Source organism: Venturia canescens, chromosome 1 (genome assembly GCF_019457755.1).
Source record: "Venturia canescens isolate UGA chromosome 1, ASM1945775v1, whole genome shotgun sequence".
Lineage (NCBI taxonomy): Eukaryota > Metazoa > Arthropoda > Insecta > Hymenoptera > Ichneumonidae > Venturia > Venturia canescens.
In genome coordinates, this window is record NC_057421.1 from 11,710,779 (window position 1) to 11,727,068 (window position 16,290).

The window sequence follows — 16,290 nt, forward strand, 5'->3', positions numbered from 1 at the left end:
TGAATTTTTTTAAATGTCAACTTGAAACAACATCTGCATTACTCTCTTACAATTTTTCTCTCCGAGAAACGTTGCATGCGAATTGATCACCCAACAACTTTACGTTACGTTCCGTTACACGCTTCCCACACTTGTTTTGAAAAAGCTTATTTTACTAATGATTGAATATAGCTGGTAAAAAAATATCTGTGCTTCGGTTGATTAAAGTGAGATAACTCGAGGTTTTTCAATTTTACTAATGACTTTTCTCGCTTCGTTTATTCTCCCTGAAATGACAGAATTTGGAGTTTTGCCAGGCAAAACTCGATCCCTTTGCATCCTCACTTTTGTATACCGCTGTAAAGTTTCAGAAAACTAATCAATTTTCTTTCATACTGCACGCAATTGATTTTGATCGATGAGTTGAATGGACCCTTGATGCAATGCCTGCAATATAACTCATGAGTCTTCAATTCCTGGCTTGATTGTAGTTTTCCCGATACCAATCAACACTCTCACGAATCGCTTGATCGAAAGGCGTGAATTTGAAATCTGGCAGGAAAGCCCGGAGCTTTGCATTGCTCGCTGTTTTTTTGTATTGACCATCCGCAGCCGTTGTATCAAAAACGATTTTTCCTTTGAACCCGAAAGCTTGAACCAGACATTCGGCAACTCGGGCTATCGTCACTTCTTCAGTTTCGTCAACTGGGAAAAAAACCATTGAAAATTGTGACTAATTTGAGAAATTGACCAAAAATTACTGTCGACGAGAAGTATAAAAAAGAGAAATTCAACATTTGCGTTCGCACACAAACCTCAAATTCATTTTGTAAATCAGTTTCTATTGAAAAATAAACAAAAAAATGTTGATACAATAAATTTTATCAAAAAGATATTTACCTGATAAAATAATTGGTTCGACTGAATTATATTCGCGTAGAACCCAGACGAATAATTTGGCAAGATCCAAACTGTAGATGAATTGTCTCAGTGGTTTACCAGAGCCCATAACTTTGAATTCCATGTCTTCTGTGTTACCTGTAATCAATAACAGAATGGGAACGATAAGGGTCACTAGAGTAAATCATCAGGTACTTTAAATAATCATTCCTTTTCCATTTACACCAATTTTTTTTCATTCAGTTGTATGATTTTTGAACATTCATTGAGAAAAAAATTGTTCGATCTATGGAAAACCAATAAATGAATATCATTGATGTAACCGTGAAATTATTTCAAGCAAATTACCATTTTTCATTAAGTCGTACAATTTTCTCATCAATCCAGGAATAACGTGACTTGCTTCTGAATTAAAATTGTCGTGAGGTCCAAACACGTTGCAGGGTATAACACTCGTATAAATTCTGTTATGTTGCTGGTGATATCCTCGATTTGCTATGTCTATAAGTCGCTTTGCATAGCTGTATCCATAGTTCGAAGGATGAGGAGGTCCGTTATGAACCTAAACGTCATTCACTATTTTTTAAATGTTTGTAGATGTGAGAAAAAATTTAATCTCTTTATACATTGTTAGTTCGGTTATAATTTTATTATTCTTTGCGAAGAGTTTGCCTCATATTTTCTCTCAACATGTGGCAATGTGTACTCACCATAGTTTCGTCAATAGGGTACGTGGTTTTATCGGGGAAAATACATGTGGAAAGACAAGAAACCACTTTAATCACATTGGTTTCATGAGCAGATTGCAACACATTGTCATTTATGTGTAAATTGTTTCGCTGCAATAGAAAAAAAATTTGGACAAATGAATAAACCTGATTTATTCGATTCTGTGATCATTAAGATTGGCAAAACTTACGAGAAAGTCTAGATTATGATTCATGTTGTGAAACAACCCACCGACCATTGCAGCTAAGTGGATTACATGAGTTGGTCTGTACTTTTCAAAGAGCCTCAATGTACTCTGTTTATCACTGAAATACAAATTTAAATGTCAATCAATAATATCGAGTTGGAAATATTACAAAAATTAAGAATGAGCAGTACGAACCACAGATCTGCATCTTTAGAACCAATAAAAATCCATTTCTCGTCTGACCTTGATTCAGCAGAGACAACAGTTTGTATGGCCTTCCCAACAAGACCCGAGCCACCGGTTACCAGAATTACTTTTTGTTCAGACATTTTTTGGTTGGAAGAAAATCAGCAAAGCCTCCTTCCTATAAAACGACTAAAATATAAATAGTTTATAATTCATTCAATTGGAACTAACATTTTTTGCATTATCTGAATTGCTATATTTTATTTTATCATTCAATATCGTTTTTTCTACTAAACTTCCCAATAATTTGATTACTCGAATTACTGTTCAGAATTTATTATATTATTTATTTCTGGTAAACTTCACTCCGAAATTCTACCACAAAATTAAAAGTTTGTATGCATCTCAAATTCATTCGAAATTTTCCAGATATTTTATAATATTACAGAAATGAAGAATTTTTAAACGATATTTACCCCAAAACAGATCGTGGCAAAAGAAGGCAAAATAAGTATGGATGAGTGTGGGTGTGTTATTTGCTGCACAGCAAATCACAATGCATCACATATTGCGAGCCGATAACAAGATGTCGTGGCATAACCTTAAAAGTGTCTACACAACACTACACAACAATATGACAGTATGACAGATGCTCATCGCGCGAGCACGATCGCGAGCACCTCGGCAAAGACCTCGGGGCCTCGCGGGCCAGTATAGACAACAGAAATGTCAATGTCCTTATCCCGAGACTACAGAGAAACTCCTCTTGATTTTTTTTTATTTGACGGCCGGCGCCAATTATTTTTAAAATTCGTAAGCGTTTGAAAAAAACGGAAAATTGATGACAAACACATACAAAAGCGAGTTAGTCAAGTGAATTCGACTGAAACTGATAACATCCAACGAGCATCTGATAATACATAAAAAACAATCCTGTATCAATGACATCAATTGGTATATAATTTCGACGAAAACGTTGAAATTAATAAGTTGGAAAGGCAGTTATGGTAAAAACCATCGACTTCTTCATTATATCGAATGAAATAATTTTATTAAGAAACCATTCTCACTTTATACATTTTATACTCTGTTGCCCCAGGTTTAAAAATAGCATGTTCAATAGATAAAAATCGTAAATCGTTCATTTGTTCAATTTGCATTGTTAAATTATTCAACATTATCATATGTACAGAATATAAATTTTCAGTCGTAAATTTCCATTTGGTCACACGTTGAAGCGATCCAATCCAGCAAATATTTAATTCCTTCAGCTTGCGCACCTGAACATTTGTAGTCCGTTACGACATCTTTTAGGCACTGTGACAATAATTTCAAAACCGGCTGTGCGGAGCAAATAAATGTTGCAAGATTAGTCATCAATAAACCTGACATCACAATCAATAATACATAAATTTCAAGAAATTAACAATGTGACATTATCGACAAGACTTTGAGAAATTTTTACCTCTGGCCAATCTTGTCGGAAGAGAGCAACGCACTGATCACTCAAAGCTTCGATGCTTAAGAGATTTTCTCTCAAAAGGGCTTTCAATAATTGCGCAAAAGCTTTCATGGCAGATGAATTCGAGGTGATGGTAAGCATTCGGATATTTCGTGGACTTATCAATCTCACGAATAAAGGCTCTCCTCCGCCAGCTCGAGAACTGTTCATTTTCCATGCACTCAAAAACTTCTCTAGTATTGTTCCCGTGAATAAATCTGGTCTGTGCGTTACTGAAAAAAATCACAAAATTAATTATCACTTTATTACTGACTCAAATTTTCGGAATAAATTAACTCTCCTTACTCAATAACAAACAGTACTCCACACTCATCGTGTAAAGATTTTTTTCTGCATAGTCGATCAAATCGGCCCGCCGTGTCAATGTTTGCTGCAAATACATCAACGTTTTCGCCACATAATCGATCGATATTTCGGACCATCGTTTCTGTTTCTCCAATAACTCCCACATTAAATTCTTCATGGAAATGAACATGAAAGAAGAAAATATAAAATTGTAAATTTCTCAACAGTTTATCAACGATTTCCTCCAAATCGTTACTTATTTTCTATTATCTTTTAAAATTACGTGAGAAAAATGAAATTTATTTTATTTGGGCAATAAAAAAATGTTTATCGCTACGGCGGCTCTTCTGGATGTAACAAATGGGCTTACTCTTATCATTTCGATAACTTCTGTTGGTGACGGAACGTTCTCGTCGTGCTGACTTTCCCTGAGAATTTGTTCGCCATCTCCCTCCTTCCCTAGCCTTTTTAAATCAACGTTCATGTTTTTGAGAAAGAACGATTCGACAATGTGAGCGTCGATCCATTGTTGTATACGTTCCATGGCTGTTCTTTTTGCAATAGTTATGCACGTTTCTTTAACGGTAGGAGGCATGTCGTCGGAGAGAAGTGATTCGATCGAATTTGTTATTTTATGTTCGCACAAGTCTGACAATTTCTCAGAACATTCACGTCTCCCGTCTTCTTTCATTGATGTTGCTAGAAGTTTCATTTGACGCTCCACCTGTAATTATTTATAAATTTTATTTTACTTTGAATTTTAGTCAATATTTTCATTCGATTCTTGATTTCATAGAATTTTTTATCTCTGCAGCATTTTGGAAAGAAAAAAGTACTTGCATGTGCTTCCCTCCGAACTTTGATCGGCGATGTGTTCGGCGGTGTTTGCGTTTTATCTTCGGGGTCGTCCTCCCGATTCTGAATGAAATCTACTTTGATATCGATTTTTTTCGACTTGATGAAATGCTGAATGTTTTTTTGTTTCAGGAGCGGTATGATCGTGTTGCAGATGTACTTTACGCAACTCGAGGCGACTTTCTCGACGATGAAATCCACAGTTTTTCTTACGGAGCTCGGTTGGCCGTGCCAAAATGCTTCCTCGATTTGCATCTATTTCCAAAAAAAAAAAAAAATATAAATTGTCAAATTAATTTGTCACGAAATGAAATTTAATGAGATTTCCGAACACTTACTTGAAGATTTTTCGTTTTAATACCAGAGCTCGGTTCGGAGAGTTGGCTCGAAACTGGCGTTATGTGACGATTTGCGTTGCTGTTGCTCAGAACGGCATTACCGGAAGTCAATAATATTTTGAATTCGGTCAAAAATGGACAACACTCGTAAAAAGCTCGATCGTCGATGATGTCGAGGTCGTCGAGTGCTGAACTACATTTGACGAGCTGCTCCTTTGAATTTTCTTGATCCTTCGTAATCGTGTTAAACTTGTTGCGAGGTTGGCTCAAACAATCGAGAATTCGAATTCTTCTCGTGTCATAATTCCTTTGCCAAGTGGTGTACAGATCCCGCGGAAAATTCGGCAATTCGAACAACCATCCAATAGTGAATATCATTAGCGTCGATATTTGTCGTGATGTAGTGAAATACTCGTTACAACGATCCAAATAGTTGGAAACGCGGTAAATGCAGTACAGTATTTCACCGATATTCACGAAATAAGGCAATTGAAACGTCACTGGATCCAACATTGCCATGTATTGAACGATCCACGGTACAGTTAATGATAAACGTCTGTTCACCAAGGCATCCAGAAGACAATTTTGCAAATCCAACGATGGAACAACCTACGGAAAAATCAAGATTCCCATCAGTTTACCGAATCATTACAAAAAAACTTCGACAGAAGATCTAAAAGATATTTATTTGAAAACAGAGCTAGAGCAAGCATTGAATCCAGTAGAAAAGTTATGTCAATAGACTCTACTGAGACCAGACCCATAACTCAATTTAAATACTTAATACTTGAACTAAGAATGTTCACCATGCCCTTCATCTTGCAATAAAATTAAAATATTCAGATGATTTCTAGATTTCGTACATTATTTTAAAATTTAAATATTTTTTCTATAATACTTACACGTCCCCGCAGTTGAATTTGCGAAAGACGCCATTCCAGAGAATTCGCGACTGATTTGAAGGGCAAAGAGATGGTAAAGCTGGTAAATTTAGCCAACAATCTTAAATTGGATACACAGCTGATGAAATCTTGTTTCGTGTTTTCCTCTACCGTGGTTCCTGCGACAACAACATTCATTAAATTTGTGATATTCCATTGAATCACGAAGTTTTCTTCTTGCTACTTGAGGAAAAAATTACCTGTACTCTCGATCTCGCTGTGTGCAAATTGGGTCTCGTTGCGTTCCATTATTTCACTGATAAAAGTGTTTTCCAAAATAACGTAAAACTTCCAATTGTGAGCGTTGAGAATGAATTCTTTGTAAAATTCCTGAACACCGGGAAACGTCGGTTGAGGCACAGGGCCCATCGAGGTCAATGGAGTCACCAGTCGTTCTTTCAATTGCAACAGTTTTTCCGGGTTTACGTGTTTCAGAGATTTCAAAAAACTAAGACTTTCGTCGTTCATCAAATCTTCCTGTAGAACGAGAAATAAACGATGTTAAAATTCTCAAAATTCGATAACAAACTTTTTCCCTCAGCTGCCTTGATTTCTTCCACTTTGCAATGACAACGATATCGATTACTGACCGTTTTTCCTGTTTGCCCGCACGAAACCAGTAACTGCGAAATGAATAATTTAGCTAAATGACAATAATTAACAGCATCTGTGTGTGTAGTCAGAAGAGAATTTATTTTGTTCTTAAGAGCTCTTTGAAACGACCAATCAGGTTTCAAATGATTGTCCTCCCAGTCTTTCAATATATCGTAAAACAAATCACGCTGCTTTCGGAATAAACTGAATGCCACCGACGATGGAAAAGTTTCACGATTATCCGTATCCACTTGGAAACAGACATTTGTCTGACAAGTTCTGAAAAACAATAAAAATAAAGACTTCGCTTTTAACGGAATGCTACGGTTTATGAAAAAATTAATTTCAACCATTTGTTAAAACAATACGTCTGAACTTTTTAGTGAATACAGTAACTTTCAAATGCATTTGAAACCAAAAGCTCGAACAACCAAGAAACATATGTGAAAAACTACACAAGAAATTTTCTGACGATAAGATGATGGTCAAAATCCTCGCTTCTTTCTTCACGAAAATATTTTATTACGAAAAAATGCAAAAAAACGTATTAGAACTCACCCCGAATCGGTTTGTTTCAAACGGCTCGATTGCAAACATTTAACGCTGTAAATTTCATTCAAATAAGCCTGGAGTTCAGGTCGAAAGCAGATAATTTGTTGATTTTCACTGAGTAATTTCAAGGTAGGTCGATCAAGAACGCTCAACAGATATCGTTGGTTCCAAATAACGAGAGACGCGAAATAAACGCAATTGTGTGCATTATTGAGATATTCGACTGGACATTTTTTATTCTCATTCTTTGACTTGTCTTCTCTGGAATGAATAACATTCAACAACTCGTTTTTGTCCTCGGTGGAAGATTTTTCTTTTAATTTTCTGTCGCTGGTTGTTGAATCGGAGTCACTCGCATAATTGTCGTCAGATAAATCCATGCAGCCAAGATCGTCCTTCAACGTTTCCAATGTTTGAGCAGACGACGATTTATCCGTATCTACAGGCAATTCGCTCGATTTTTTAACCGGTGCAGCTTTGTACTGAGTTGTCAAAAGTGTCATTACAAAATAGAGTTCGGTCATAGGATTTGACATTAAATTACGATCGAAAATACCACTGTACAATAAGGCAAGTGTGTCGAGAATCTCAATATTTTCCACTAAATCTGAATCCGGAGCTATCGTCTGTTCGGGCTTTGTTTTATTCAACAATCTCGTTTCGACGCTTGCTATTTCCGGATTAACTTCGCTCTTCGGCTGTCTTTGCCTTTCGAGCTTCAACAAACTTCTCTCAACTTCGAACGACGACTCCTGTTGCAATTTATCACTCGATGGGATCTCAACGAATTTTGGGTTCACTGCTGATGGCCTACTTATCACACCAAATACTTCGTTTTTTCGATTTTCTGCAACAGAATCATTTTATCGATTTATCATCAGGAATTTCCTCGTAAATTATTGAATTTGAATTTTGTTTTTTGAGACTCGAAGTCGAAATAAAAAGATACGTGCAAGTTTACCTTGATCACCGGAGACGTTCAATCTCGTGGGTTTAATTCTCCGTGTCGATTTGGTATCAATACTTTTCGTCTGCCGGTCGTCAGAAAAGTGAGTGTCGTCCATTGGGTTATCATCCGGCGTATTTTTCCCGCTTTGTATCTGTTTTGTCGAATTGATTTTCGACTGTTTCTTCGATCTCCGTTTCGATTTGGTATCAATACTTTTCGTCTGCCGGTCGTCAGAAAAGTAAGTGTTGTCCATTGGGTTATCATTCGGCGTTTTTTCCCCGCTTTGTATCTGTTTTGTCGAATTAATTTTCGCCTGTTTCTTCGATTTATTGGAGCTTTCGGATTTCATGAAGTCCCCAAGACAAAGGTTTTTATTTTGTCGAGATTTTGAATTTTTCTGTCCGCTGCCACCGGCGCTTTCGGGTGTGCTTGTTTTACTGGCGTTTGGACTGTAGTAAGAATCATCGTGCGTGCCTTGCGACGCGTTAAGGGACCTTTCGTGTTTTAAGGAACAAAGAATCGAGGAATTATTGGCGTACAGAGGTGAAACTGGGCTGAATGGTGCTGGCGACGAATTAATCGTGCTTGAATTATTTCCCATGGAATTATCATGTCTAACGGGGGAGCTCGGGGACATTGGTGCGTTTGGAAAACTCGACTCATGAATTCCACGGCCTCCGAACTCTGAGGACGAATTGAAATCCGTCATTCGAATTTGTTGTTGATTGAAACCAATGACATTAGGAATAATGTCAGACGAACTTGGTCCTGCAGGACCAAAGCCAACTGTAGAATTGTTTAAAAACTGTTGCGAGCTCATTGGCTGGGTTTGATATCTAGAAATATTGCCATGGTTCCAATTCTCTGATGACGAATGAGATTGAAAATACAAATTTCCGGAATGGTTAGCTTGAATAATCGCTGGTGGGAAATGATATGTTGGATTGTTGGTCGATGATGAACTGGTTGGGTTCAACTGATAAGGTAATGGAGGGAAATGCCCAGATTGCGTCGAAGGTTGAAGATACGAAGCTCCTGGCAACCTGGGACCCAGACAAACCACCGAAACTCCATGAGCTGGCTGCATGCTATAGAGGGTGGGGCTGGCTCTTCTCACCTCTAAATTTGCTTGTCCTGTATGACGTGATTTGTAATCAGGAAATTCCCTTTGGCTCACATAACTTGATGTTGAAGGTAAATTTCCTTTTTCTAATTGCTCACTTGGTATTATCAATTTACCAGGTTTTTTTTTCACTGGTTTTTCCTGCGTTTCCTTGACCTCCAACAGAATGCTTAGAAGAAAAGGAAGTACTGATGAGTTATAAAGTAGGCATGATTGATTTTTAACTAACTACTAAAAACAAAACATGGACTATACTAAATTTTTTCAATATTTGGTAGTTTTCTTGGAAAATAACGGCTGGTCTTGAATTGTTTACAATGAAAGTTTGTTTCATCCAAGAGGTGAATGAAAAAAAATTCATTGATTTCTTAATGAATAAACAATAAATTGATCTTATTTTCATGTGCTTTTCGAAAAAGTTTTGGTATTTTCAATTGAATGAATTTAATAGCATTGATGGGATAAATGAATATGAACTCATTATTGATAATTACCTCTTGCATTGTTCTCGGAGGTAATTGAGAAAATAAGATATAAAAGCTGTCCTTGTATATTCATTTTGTGCGATTTCCGGTAAAATTGTCTCCTACAATGAAACAAGCATAAGATACAAATGAAAACATCGATCCTAACCTAAAATTTTTTTCGTAGATTTCAAAACTTGGAACGATGCCGTAGAATTGCTATTTACCTCAGAATTTTCAGCAGACAACCATTTTAATAATTGATCGACGGATATTTTCTTGTTTAAAACATTTACCAGTATAGTTTCAGCCATTTCTTCGCTCTGAACTCATCGGCACAGCAGGCCTTTTCTTTTTTTTTTTTTTTTCAATAACCACATAAACACAACAATTAATACTTTCTTCTCAGCTACGTTTCATATATTCGCATGGCGAGTTGGCTTCTCGCTCTAATTCAAAAATCCCGATAACTCCGACCCCCTCAATGAAAAAGACGATCTGTAATAATAATTTTGTATTTTGTTTTTTTTTCGCTCTGAACTCATCGGCACAGCAAGCCTTTCTTTTTTTTTTCAATATAACCATATAAACACAACAATATATACTTTCTCAGCTACGTTTCATTCGCACGGCGGGTTGGCTCGCTCCAATTCAAAAATCACGATAACTCCGATCCCCTCAATAAAAAAGACGATCCGCAATAATATAATTTTGTATTTTGTTTTTTATCTACCGTTGCAGTTTTTTTGCCATCGTACATAATACGCTTGTAAATTTCACTGCAACGGTCGCAAAATTATCGTAAAAGCATGAGGTAAATTCATACACGATTATATATACTGATTGAAAAACACACGATTTTTTGCCAGCAGTTGCTTCGACACAAACACGTTTCAGAAGAAAGCCAACAACGAAGAAGTATCGCTGCGATATACTGACTGTCACTAGTGTGAGTACTGCGAGTCGCGAGTACGTGCTTCGGTATAGGGCTTACAGTACTCACTATCAATATCGGAACACGGCCCGAATAAGTTACCAAAATTCGAAAAAAAATCAATCGAGCCTTTCGAAATGCGCTGGCTATATACCAAAGATCATTTTGAACTATTTTTCTATGTCGAATAAAATTTCGTTTTGTTTTATTCTTTCTCAAAGTTTTTGAAATTGTCCTAATTTTGAAGCAAAGTTGATTTTTCGATGCTGAAACTCCAACGACCCCACGTACAAAATGAAAGGTCATGGAATAAGGAATAATTAATAAAAGCGTGAAAAAGTTCTTTCAATGTCGCGTTGAATCAAACGAAATCGAGAATCGAAAGAATCGGGACATATTCACTTATTCACACCAATTGTTAGTTTTATTAATGTCGATTATGTACAATTATAATAACCTAATGTTGGCCTACGAATCGTCATTCGTAGTGAAATCGTATGGTTTCCAGGAGGTTGCAAACTCCAGAACTTTCTTCCGCTGTTGATCGAAATTCTCGCGTCTTGGTTTTCGCCAAAGGCTGTGATCAAGATCCAATATTCCACCGATAATTTCTTGAGCAAAGTTTTTCGGGAACAATTTCTCGTCCTCTATGACGTGAGCGAATCCTCCGTGGTTGCCAAAATTAACAGAGAAATATGGAAGGCCTTTTGGTATCGCCTGGCGCACGTCTTTATTGCTCAGGTCAATGACTTTCTTATTGGTCGACCACTCTGTCTCACATTCTAACAGAGCTTTCTGCGAAACAAATTAATTTTTGTGACAATGTATTTTGCTAATTTTGTCTCACAATGAATAATCAGGGTTTTCATTTCCTTTTTCCACTGACCTTGAAATATATTGGGGCCATGCTTCCGACTTCATCCGGCAACGGGATACATTCTAATTGCATATGTGGAAATCTGTGCTGGCCAACTGACATTTCGAAAAAGACGGGAAATTCGTTTCTCTTCATAAACATTTTCGTTAATGCTTTTTTGAAGTTCTGAAACCATCGAGTGCATGACAATTAATATCTTCGAATTTTATTCTCAGATTTAGTGAATTTTTTTTTTCTTTTAACCGGTTGACTGGTGAGCTTTTTTCCAGTTTTTGTGCCAAATCTGGTACGAGCCAATATGTTACCGAAAATCACGATAATTTATTTCTGAGGGTTTTCGAGGTTGCTGATTCCATTTTCATGTGATAAAGCATGAAATTTTCGCAGTGAAAAATTAACAAATTTCATCCTGAACCCTTATTTTTCACATTTTTTGGGGTAGCGAATTTTGTTTGATTTCGATGAAAGAGTCCAGTGTGATAAAAAACTAAAAATTTTCATGTCATATGGCATGAAAATCCATTGAAAAAACGAAAAATTTCACCCTCAACCTTCGATTTTCCCCATTTCCAAGGGTAGTGAAGTGAAAATTAAGTTCAAAAATCGACTCAGCGACCCAAAAAACCACTGTATACCAATTTTTGTCCAAATCGGTTGAAAATTGAAAAAGTTATTTCAATATGTACACATATGATAAAAAACCAGAATGGGCCCGACTTTTTTTTGTACATATATGATCCAATACCAGTCAACCGGTTAATCCGTTAAGAAGGGAGACCGAATTCGACGCCAAAATTCCAGTCGATAACTCCCTGTGAACGAATTTATTTGTTCTTACTTGAAGTTCTTCCCAAACATCTTCGTCCAATTGTGTTTGACAGGAGACGTGATGAATCGGTGCCAAAATGCAATGTCCAACGGTCATGGAGACGTGAGAAGGTAGACTGACATACGTCTTCGATCCCATAGCGACTATGAGATGTTTCAACATATTTTTAGAATCGAAACACCAGCGACAGTTGTCCAAGCTCTTCTCGAGCTTCTTGTGAGCCTTAATCGCCCTTGTACGATCCCTTTCGTCTTGTTTCGCGTCTGAATCTTGCCTCGTAATTCGTTGTTCAAAAAGCTCGTCCATATCCATGCTCTGAAATATTTTACAGCTGTTAGATCTCCCTGCAAAACTGGTAGAAATCAAGTCTCGAAATGCAAGTGAAAATACCTTCGAGGCCATTTTCACGAAAGTCGCGTCATTCTCGGCTGAAGTTTCACCCTTTTCTCGCTGGAACTGAAATTTCAATTTTTTCTTATTCGGTATCAATTATTTTACTCTTCTCCGGCTTCATTTTCCATTCGAAATCTCGTACGTTTAAATTTTTGTTTTCTGTGCTGTTAACCTAGATTTGCAATAGACATAAATCGGGAGGTGTTTATTACCATTTCTTGCAGAGTAAATTTATCGTCATCAGCAAAGTATCGCACTCGCTTTCCGGACTCATGAGTATCCACTTTCTTGGCTTTGCGTCTACCCCCTGTAGGTTCTTCATAAAGGCTCCTCGGCTCCAACGGTCTCGCCATACCCTTAGCATTGATTTTCGTTAAAATGACATTCTCCTCTTCTGCGGGTTTCGTGCCAGAGGATACTGCAGGCTTGTTCTTTCGCGCTGTTCTTGCTAATTCTAATTTTGCTTTAAGTTCAGCCGCTAATTCCTGTTGGAGGATATCGATCAGAAAATTTTTCCATTCGTTCAATCTTATTAAATTCTAGAAATATTCCAGTCAAAAAAATCCAAAGAAACACTGTTTATTTCTCTTTGACAAATCAAAAGACAATTATTAAAATCGGTAAACTCGAAGAACTTAACGAAAATAAAAATCGTTCCATTAGCACAGAAATTTGATGTGGACCATTTTATGAATTTTAGAGCGAGAACAAATAAAGAAATTCTACTATCATGAAACTTTTGCCAGACACATGTTTTGCTGTAGATGTAGCAACTTATTCTGATATGAAACTTTATTGTAATATGATCAATACTTTTTATTCAAATTTCAAATCTCACCATGTCGCCCATTATTTCTGCTTTTACGATTTTGGCTCCGAGCTTGTTCATCTCGGCTTCGGTTATAATTTCTTCGTTGTCACCAGATTTTCTATCGTCAACTTGCGTTGATTTCCTATCATCATGATCGGACTGGCTTTCATCGGATGAAGATTTCGGTGATCGTTCACGATGATTTTTCGGTGTGTGACCATGTCGCTGCTGTTCCACGGATGATTTATTCGTATTCGGTTTCTGCCATCGCTTGATGCTGGAAGAAGATTTTCGTGAGCTCGATGCAGAGGAATATTCTTCGTCGCCGGGCTTCATAAAAGTGATTTTTTTTCGATCTGCATTTAATTGTCCGTCATCAATATTTGAAGATCGTTTTCTATCGCGCTCAAGACTCGGTGACTTCGATCGCTTTCTCGATCGTTCATCTCGTTCGCGACTATCCTTCCGACGTTTTTCACGACCTTTCTCTGCTCGACGATCGTTGGACTCATGGTCGTCGTAAATTTTCCGACTAGAAGACGAATATTTTCTACTGTCTCGTCTCCAATCATTTCCGCTACCATAAATTTTCCGTGAATTTTTCTCGGCTTCCTCGATCATCGAATGTATCTTATCCAGCGACTGCAAATAGATTTTAACATTTTGTCTACATCCATTTACGCCCAAGAAGTGATTTGATAATATTCCAGAAAAAGTGAATTTGACAAAAAGTAATTGGAAGTTGGCATCTCAGACATCTCAGTTTTCAGATTGAGCAGAATTTTTCTTGAATTTTCCAATCGTGGAAAGTAAAAAAAAGATCAAAAGCAGGATCGTTTTAATTTAAAAAAATTGCAAAGTATACACTCACACCCCATCTCGCTGCAGCAACTTCTTCAAGACTTTTTCCTTCTTCCTCAGCCTGTTCTTGTGCCCTCCGTAAACTTTTTTTCAACCAAGCTGCATCCATTACTTTGGCTTCGTGAGTATCTTTCATTTCTGGGAGCCCCATTCCTCCATCTTTCCAGTATGGATTTAATTCTCGGCTACTCTGTCCCGGTTTGTCCAAAATGCATGTTTCTTTCTTATCTTCTTCCTTTTTCTTCTGTTTCTCATCACGCGACGAGCACAAAAAAGAACCTGGGAGATTCATCCACTCATCTCGTTCAAGCGGTTTCTCGGATACAATGCACTTGGATGTTTCTGATTCTGAATGTCCCGGCATTTCTGTGCCTTTTTCTACCCATTCTTCAGTTTCGTCTCCTGAGGACGCCTATAAAATCGAAATACCAATGAATATTGCTGCTTCTGTAACTATTGAGATTATTATTATCTTTGTTGTTTGCATATTCGTTTAGAAATGATGCAACTTTGTTAGATTATTTTACGAAAGTGATAAAATTGTTATACACTATCAGAACTAGATTCTTTATGCTTCTTTTTTTTCTTTGATTTTTTTGCTTTTTTGTTTTTCTTCTCTTTTTTCTTCTTCCGCTTCGAGGATACTGTGGAAGAAAGTTTGGCCTCCACAGATGGTAACATCCATTGATCATCGCCTCGTTCCTTTGCTCTCTGTACTTGAGCTTGTTTTTTTCTGTAAGCGATCTCAGCCTGAAATATAAATTTTTAATAACACTTAGCCTATAAACTATTAATATTCTAGCTGTTGTCGATATTTCTCTTGAAAATGATAATTTCGATCTTACATTTGTCAAAATTTTCTCACGAGCTTCCCTCAAAGCTTGTCTCTCGGCTTCTTTGACCTTCGAACTCTCAAAATTGATGAACGACATATTTTAAATTGAAACGATTCAAGGAAAAAATTCACGAATATGGAATTTAATATTTATTTCGCTAGATAAAATCCTCTATCATGAAATCCTCGCTTCGAAATTTCATTTCAAAACATAGAAACTCTTGTGAAAAGTGAGGTTAAATGCTGAAGTTTACTAGCAGGGTTTACTAGATTCACAAGAATCCAAACTTGTCAGTTGACACGTGTGTCTGTTTTTGATTTGTTAATAATCACACGCCCTCAACAATCACACTGAAGTTGAAGAAAAGATCGTTTTTTTCCCTTGTCATTTCTATTTATTACCGTATTGATTAATGACAATTATTTTTTTGAATTCGCGCTAAGTCTCGCAGCTGATTAAATACACGCTCCATTGGAGCATTCACCACCAATTAGGACCTCTGTTAACTCGGCCGATTAATATTCCATTTCTGACTTTTTTTTAAATACATTTTATGTCTAAATAAGTGATTTTTTCAAATTGTAAAATATAACGTATTCTTTGCAGTAATTCGTTTATTTTACGATAAAAAAAATGGTTGAATTTAAAAACCATGATACAAAAAAATCGGTCAAACTCATGGACTCATGGAGGTCCAATGACGGCCTAGGAAAATAACAGGCAAATAAAAATCGAAAAAAAAAGATATGGCGCGACCGCCAAAGTTGTTAAGCAGGAATTATAAACATTATATTCATAAATATGTCTGAAATGAATAAAAGATGATTAAAAAAGAATACAAGAGGAGAAAAAAAGGCCTTTATTATTCAATAGTAGTAACTGTGTTTTGACGAAAAGTTTTTTTCCTTTCACATATGTTATTTTATTACTATAGTGACATCTCCTCCGATAACGTAGTGGCGCAAGCGTATTTCAAAACAAAACATGAAAACTTGTTTCATCCTGATTTGAAGCAATATGATTGGTTGCGTAAACGAAATTTATGTGGATATAGACGAATCAACGTACGGGATTGGACAGTACAAAGTGGGGAAACTTCCGGCATGCCGGAATCGCAAATTTTTAACGGCTGTTTCAAACTCAAA

The 16,290-nt window shown here is 36.7% G+C and overlaps 3 protein-coding genes and 1 long non-coding RNA gene across 4 annotated transcripts; 1 reads left to right on the plus strand and 3 right to left on the minus strand.

Moving 5' to 3' along the window:
* Window positions 1–222: 222 nt before the first annotated feature.
* Gmer (GDP-L-fucose synthase-like protein) lies at window positions 223–2,125 on the minus strand. Its single transcript, XM_043434171.1, has 6 exons — window positions 1,991–2,125; window positions 1,799–1,913; window positions 1,590–1,718; window positions 1,228–1,441; window positions 880–1,017; window positions 223–684 (listed from the first exon to the last, which is right to left on the minus strand). Exons 1-6 carry the CDS (start codon window positions 2,122–2,124, stop codon window positions 449–451), a joined length of 966 nt encoding a protein of 321 aa, XP_043290106.1. The 5' UTR covers window position 2,125; the 3' UTR covers window positions 223–448.
* A 728-nt stretch (window positions 2,126–2,853) lies between these two features.
* On the plus strand, window positions 2,854–4,980 carry LOC122419532 (uncharacterized). The gene is made up of 2 exons (XR_006262920.1): window positions 2,854–2,988; window positions 4,776–4,980. It is a non-coding gene; the product is annotated as an uncharacterized lncRNA (long non-coding RNA).
* On the minus strand, window positions 3,016–10,696 carry dlt (codanin-1 like protein dlt). Its single transcript, XM_043434167.1, has 14 exons — window positions 10,210–10,696; window positions 9,832–10,102; window positions 9,635–9,726; window positions 8,030–9,309; window positions 7,075–7,915; window positions 6,513–6,795; window positions 6,123–6,399; window positions 5,884–6,041; window positions 4,982–5,590; window positions 4,629–4,898; window positions 4,159–4,512; window positions 3,789–3,960; window positions 3,447–3,715; window positions 3,016–3,322 (listed from the first exon to the last, which is right to left on the minus strand). Exons 2-14 carry the CDS (start codon window positions 9,916–9,918, stop codon window positions 3,185–3,187), a joined length of 4,830 nt encoding a protein of 1,609 aa, XP_043290102.1. The 5' UTR covers window positions 9,919–10,102; window positions 10,210–10,696; the 3' UTR covers window positions 3,016–3,184.
* A 244-nt stretch (window positions 10,697–10,940) lies between these two features.
* Window positions 10,941–15,809, minus strand: LOC122419529 (CWF19-like protein 2). Its single transcript, XM_043434169.1, has 9 exons — window positions 15,155–15,809; window positions 14,859–15,059; window positions 14,320–14,721; window positions 13,476–14,090; window positions 12,850–13,122; window positions 12,635–12,700; window positions 12,254–12,559; window positions 11,425–11,580; window positions 10,941–11,333 (listed from the first exon to the last, which is right to left on the minus strand). The coding sequence occupies exons 1-9, from the start codon at window positions 15,239–15,241 to the stop codon at window positions 11,007–11,009; spliced, it is 2,433 nt and encodes an 810-aa protein (XP_043290104.1). The 5' UTR covers window positions 15,242–15,809; the 3' UTR covers window positions 10,941–11,006.
* Between the last annotated feature and the right edge of the window lie 481 nt (window positions 15,810–16,290).

Coding starts and splice junctions, on each gene's coding strand:
- LOC122419529 (XM_043434169.1), bottom strand. CDS start 15,241: ATGTCGTTCATCAATTTTGAGAGTTCGAAGGTCAAAGAAGCCGAGAGA. Junction 14,722..14,858: donor AAGAATCTAGTTCTGATAGT/GTATAACAATTT, acceptor TCGATTTTATAG/GCGTCCTCAGGAGACGAAAC. Junction 11,581..12,253: donor ATGTTTGGGAAGAACTTCAA/GTAAGAACAAAT, acceptor CGATGGTTTCAG/AACTTCAAAAAAGCATTAAC.
- dlt (XM_043434167.1), bottom strand. CDS start 9,918: ATGGCTGAAACTATACTGGTAAATGTTTTAAACAAGAAAATATCCGTC. Junction 4,513..4,628: donor AAGTTCGGAGGGAAGCACAT/GCAAGTACTTTT, acceptor AAATAATTACAG/GTGGAGCGTCAAATGAAACT. Junction 3,716..3,788: donor GGAGTACTGTTTGTTATTGA/GTAAGGAGAGTT, acceptor GATTTTTTTCAG/TAACGCACAGACCAGATTTA.
- Gmer (XM_043434171.1), bottom strand. CDS start 2,124: ATGTCTGAACAAAAAGTAATTCTGGTAACCGGTGGCTCGGGTCTTGTT. Junction 1,442..1,589: donor ACCCTATTGACGAAACTATG/GTGAGTACACAT, acceptor AATGACGTTTAG/GTTCATAACGGACCTCCTCA. Junction 685..879: donor CGAACCAATTATTTTATCAG/GTAAATATCTTT, acceptor TTTTTTTCCCAG/TTGACGAAACTGAAGAAGTG.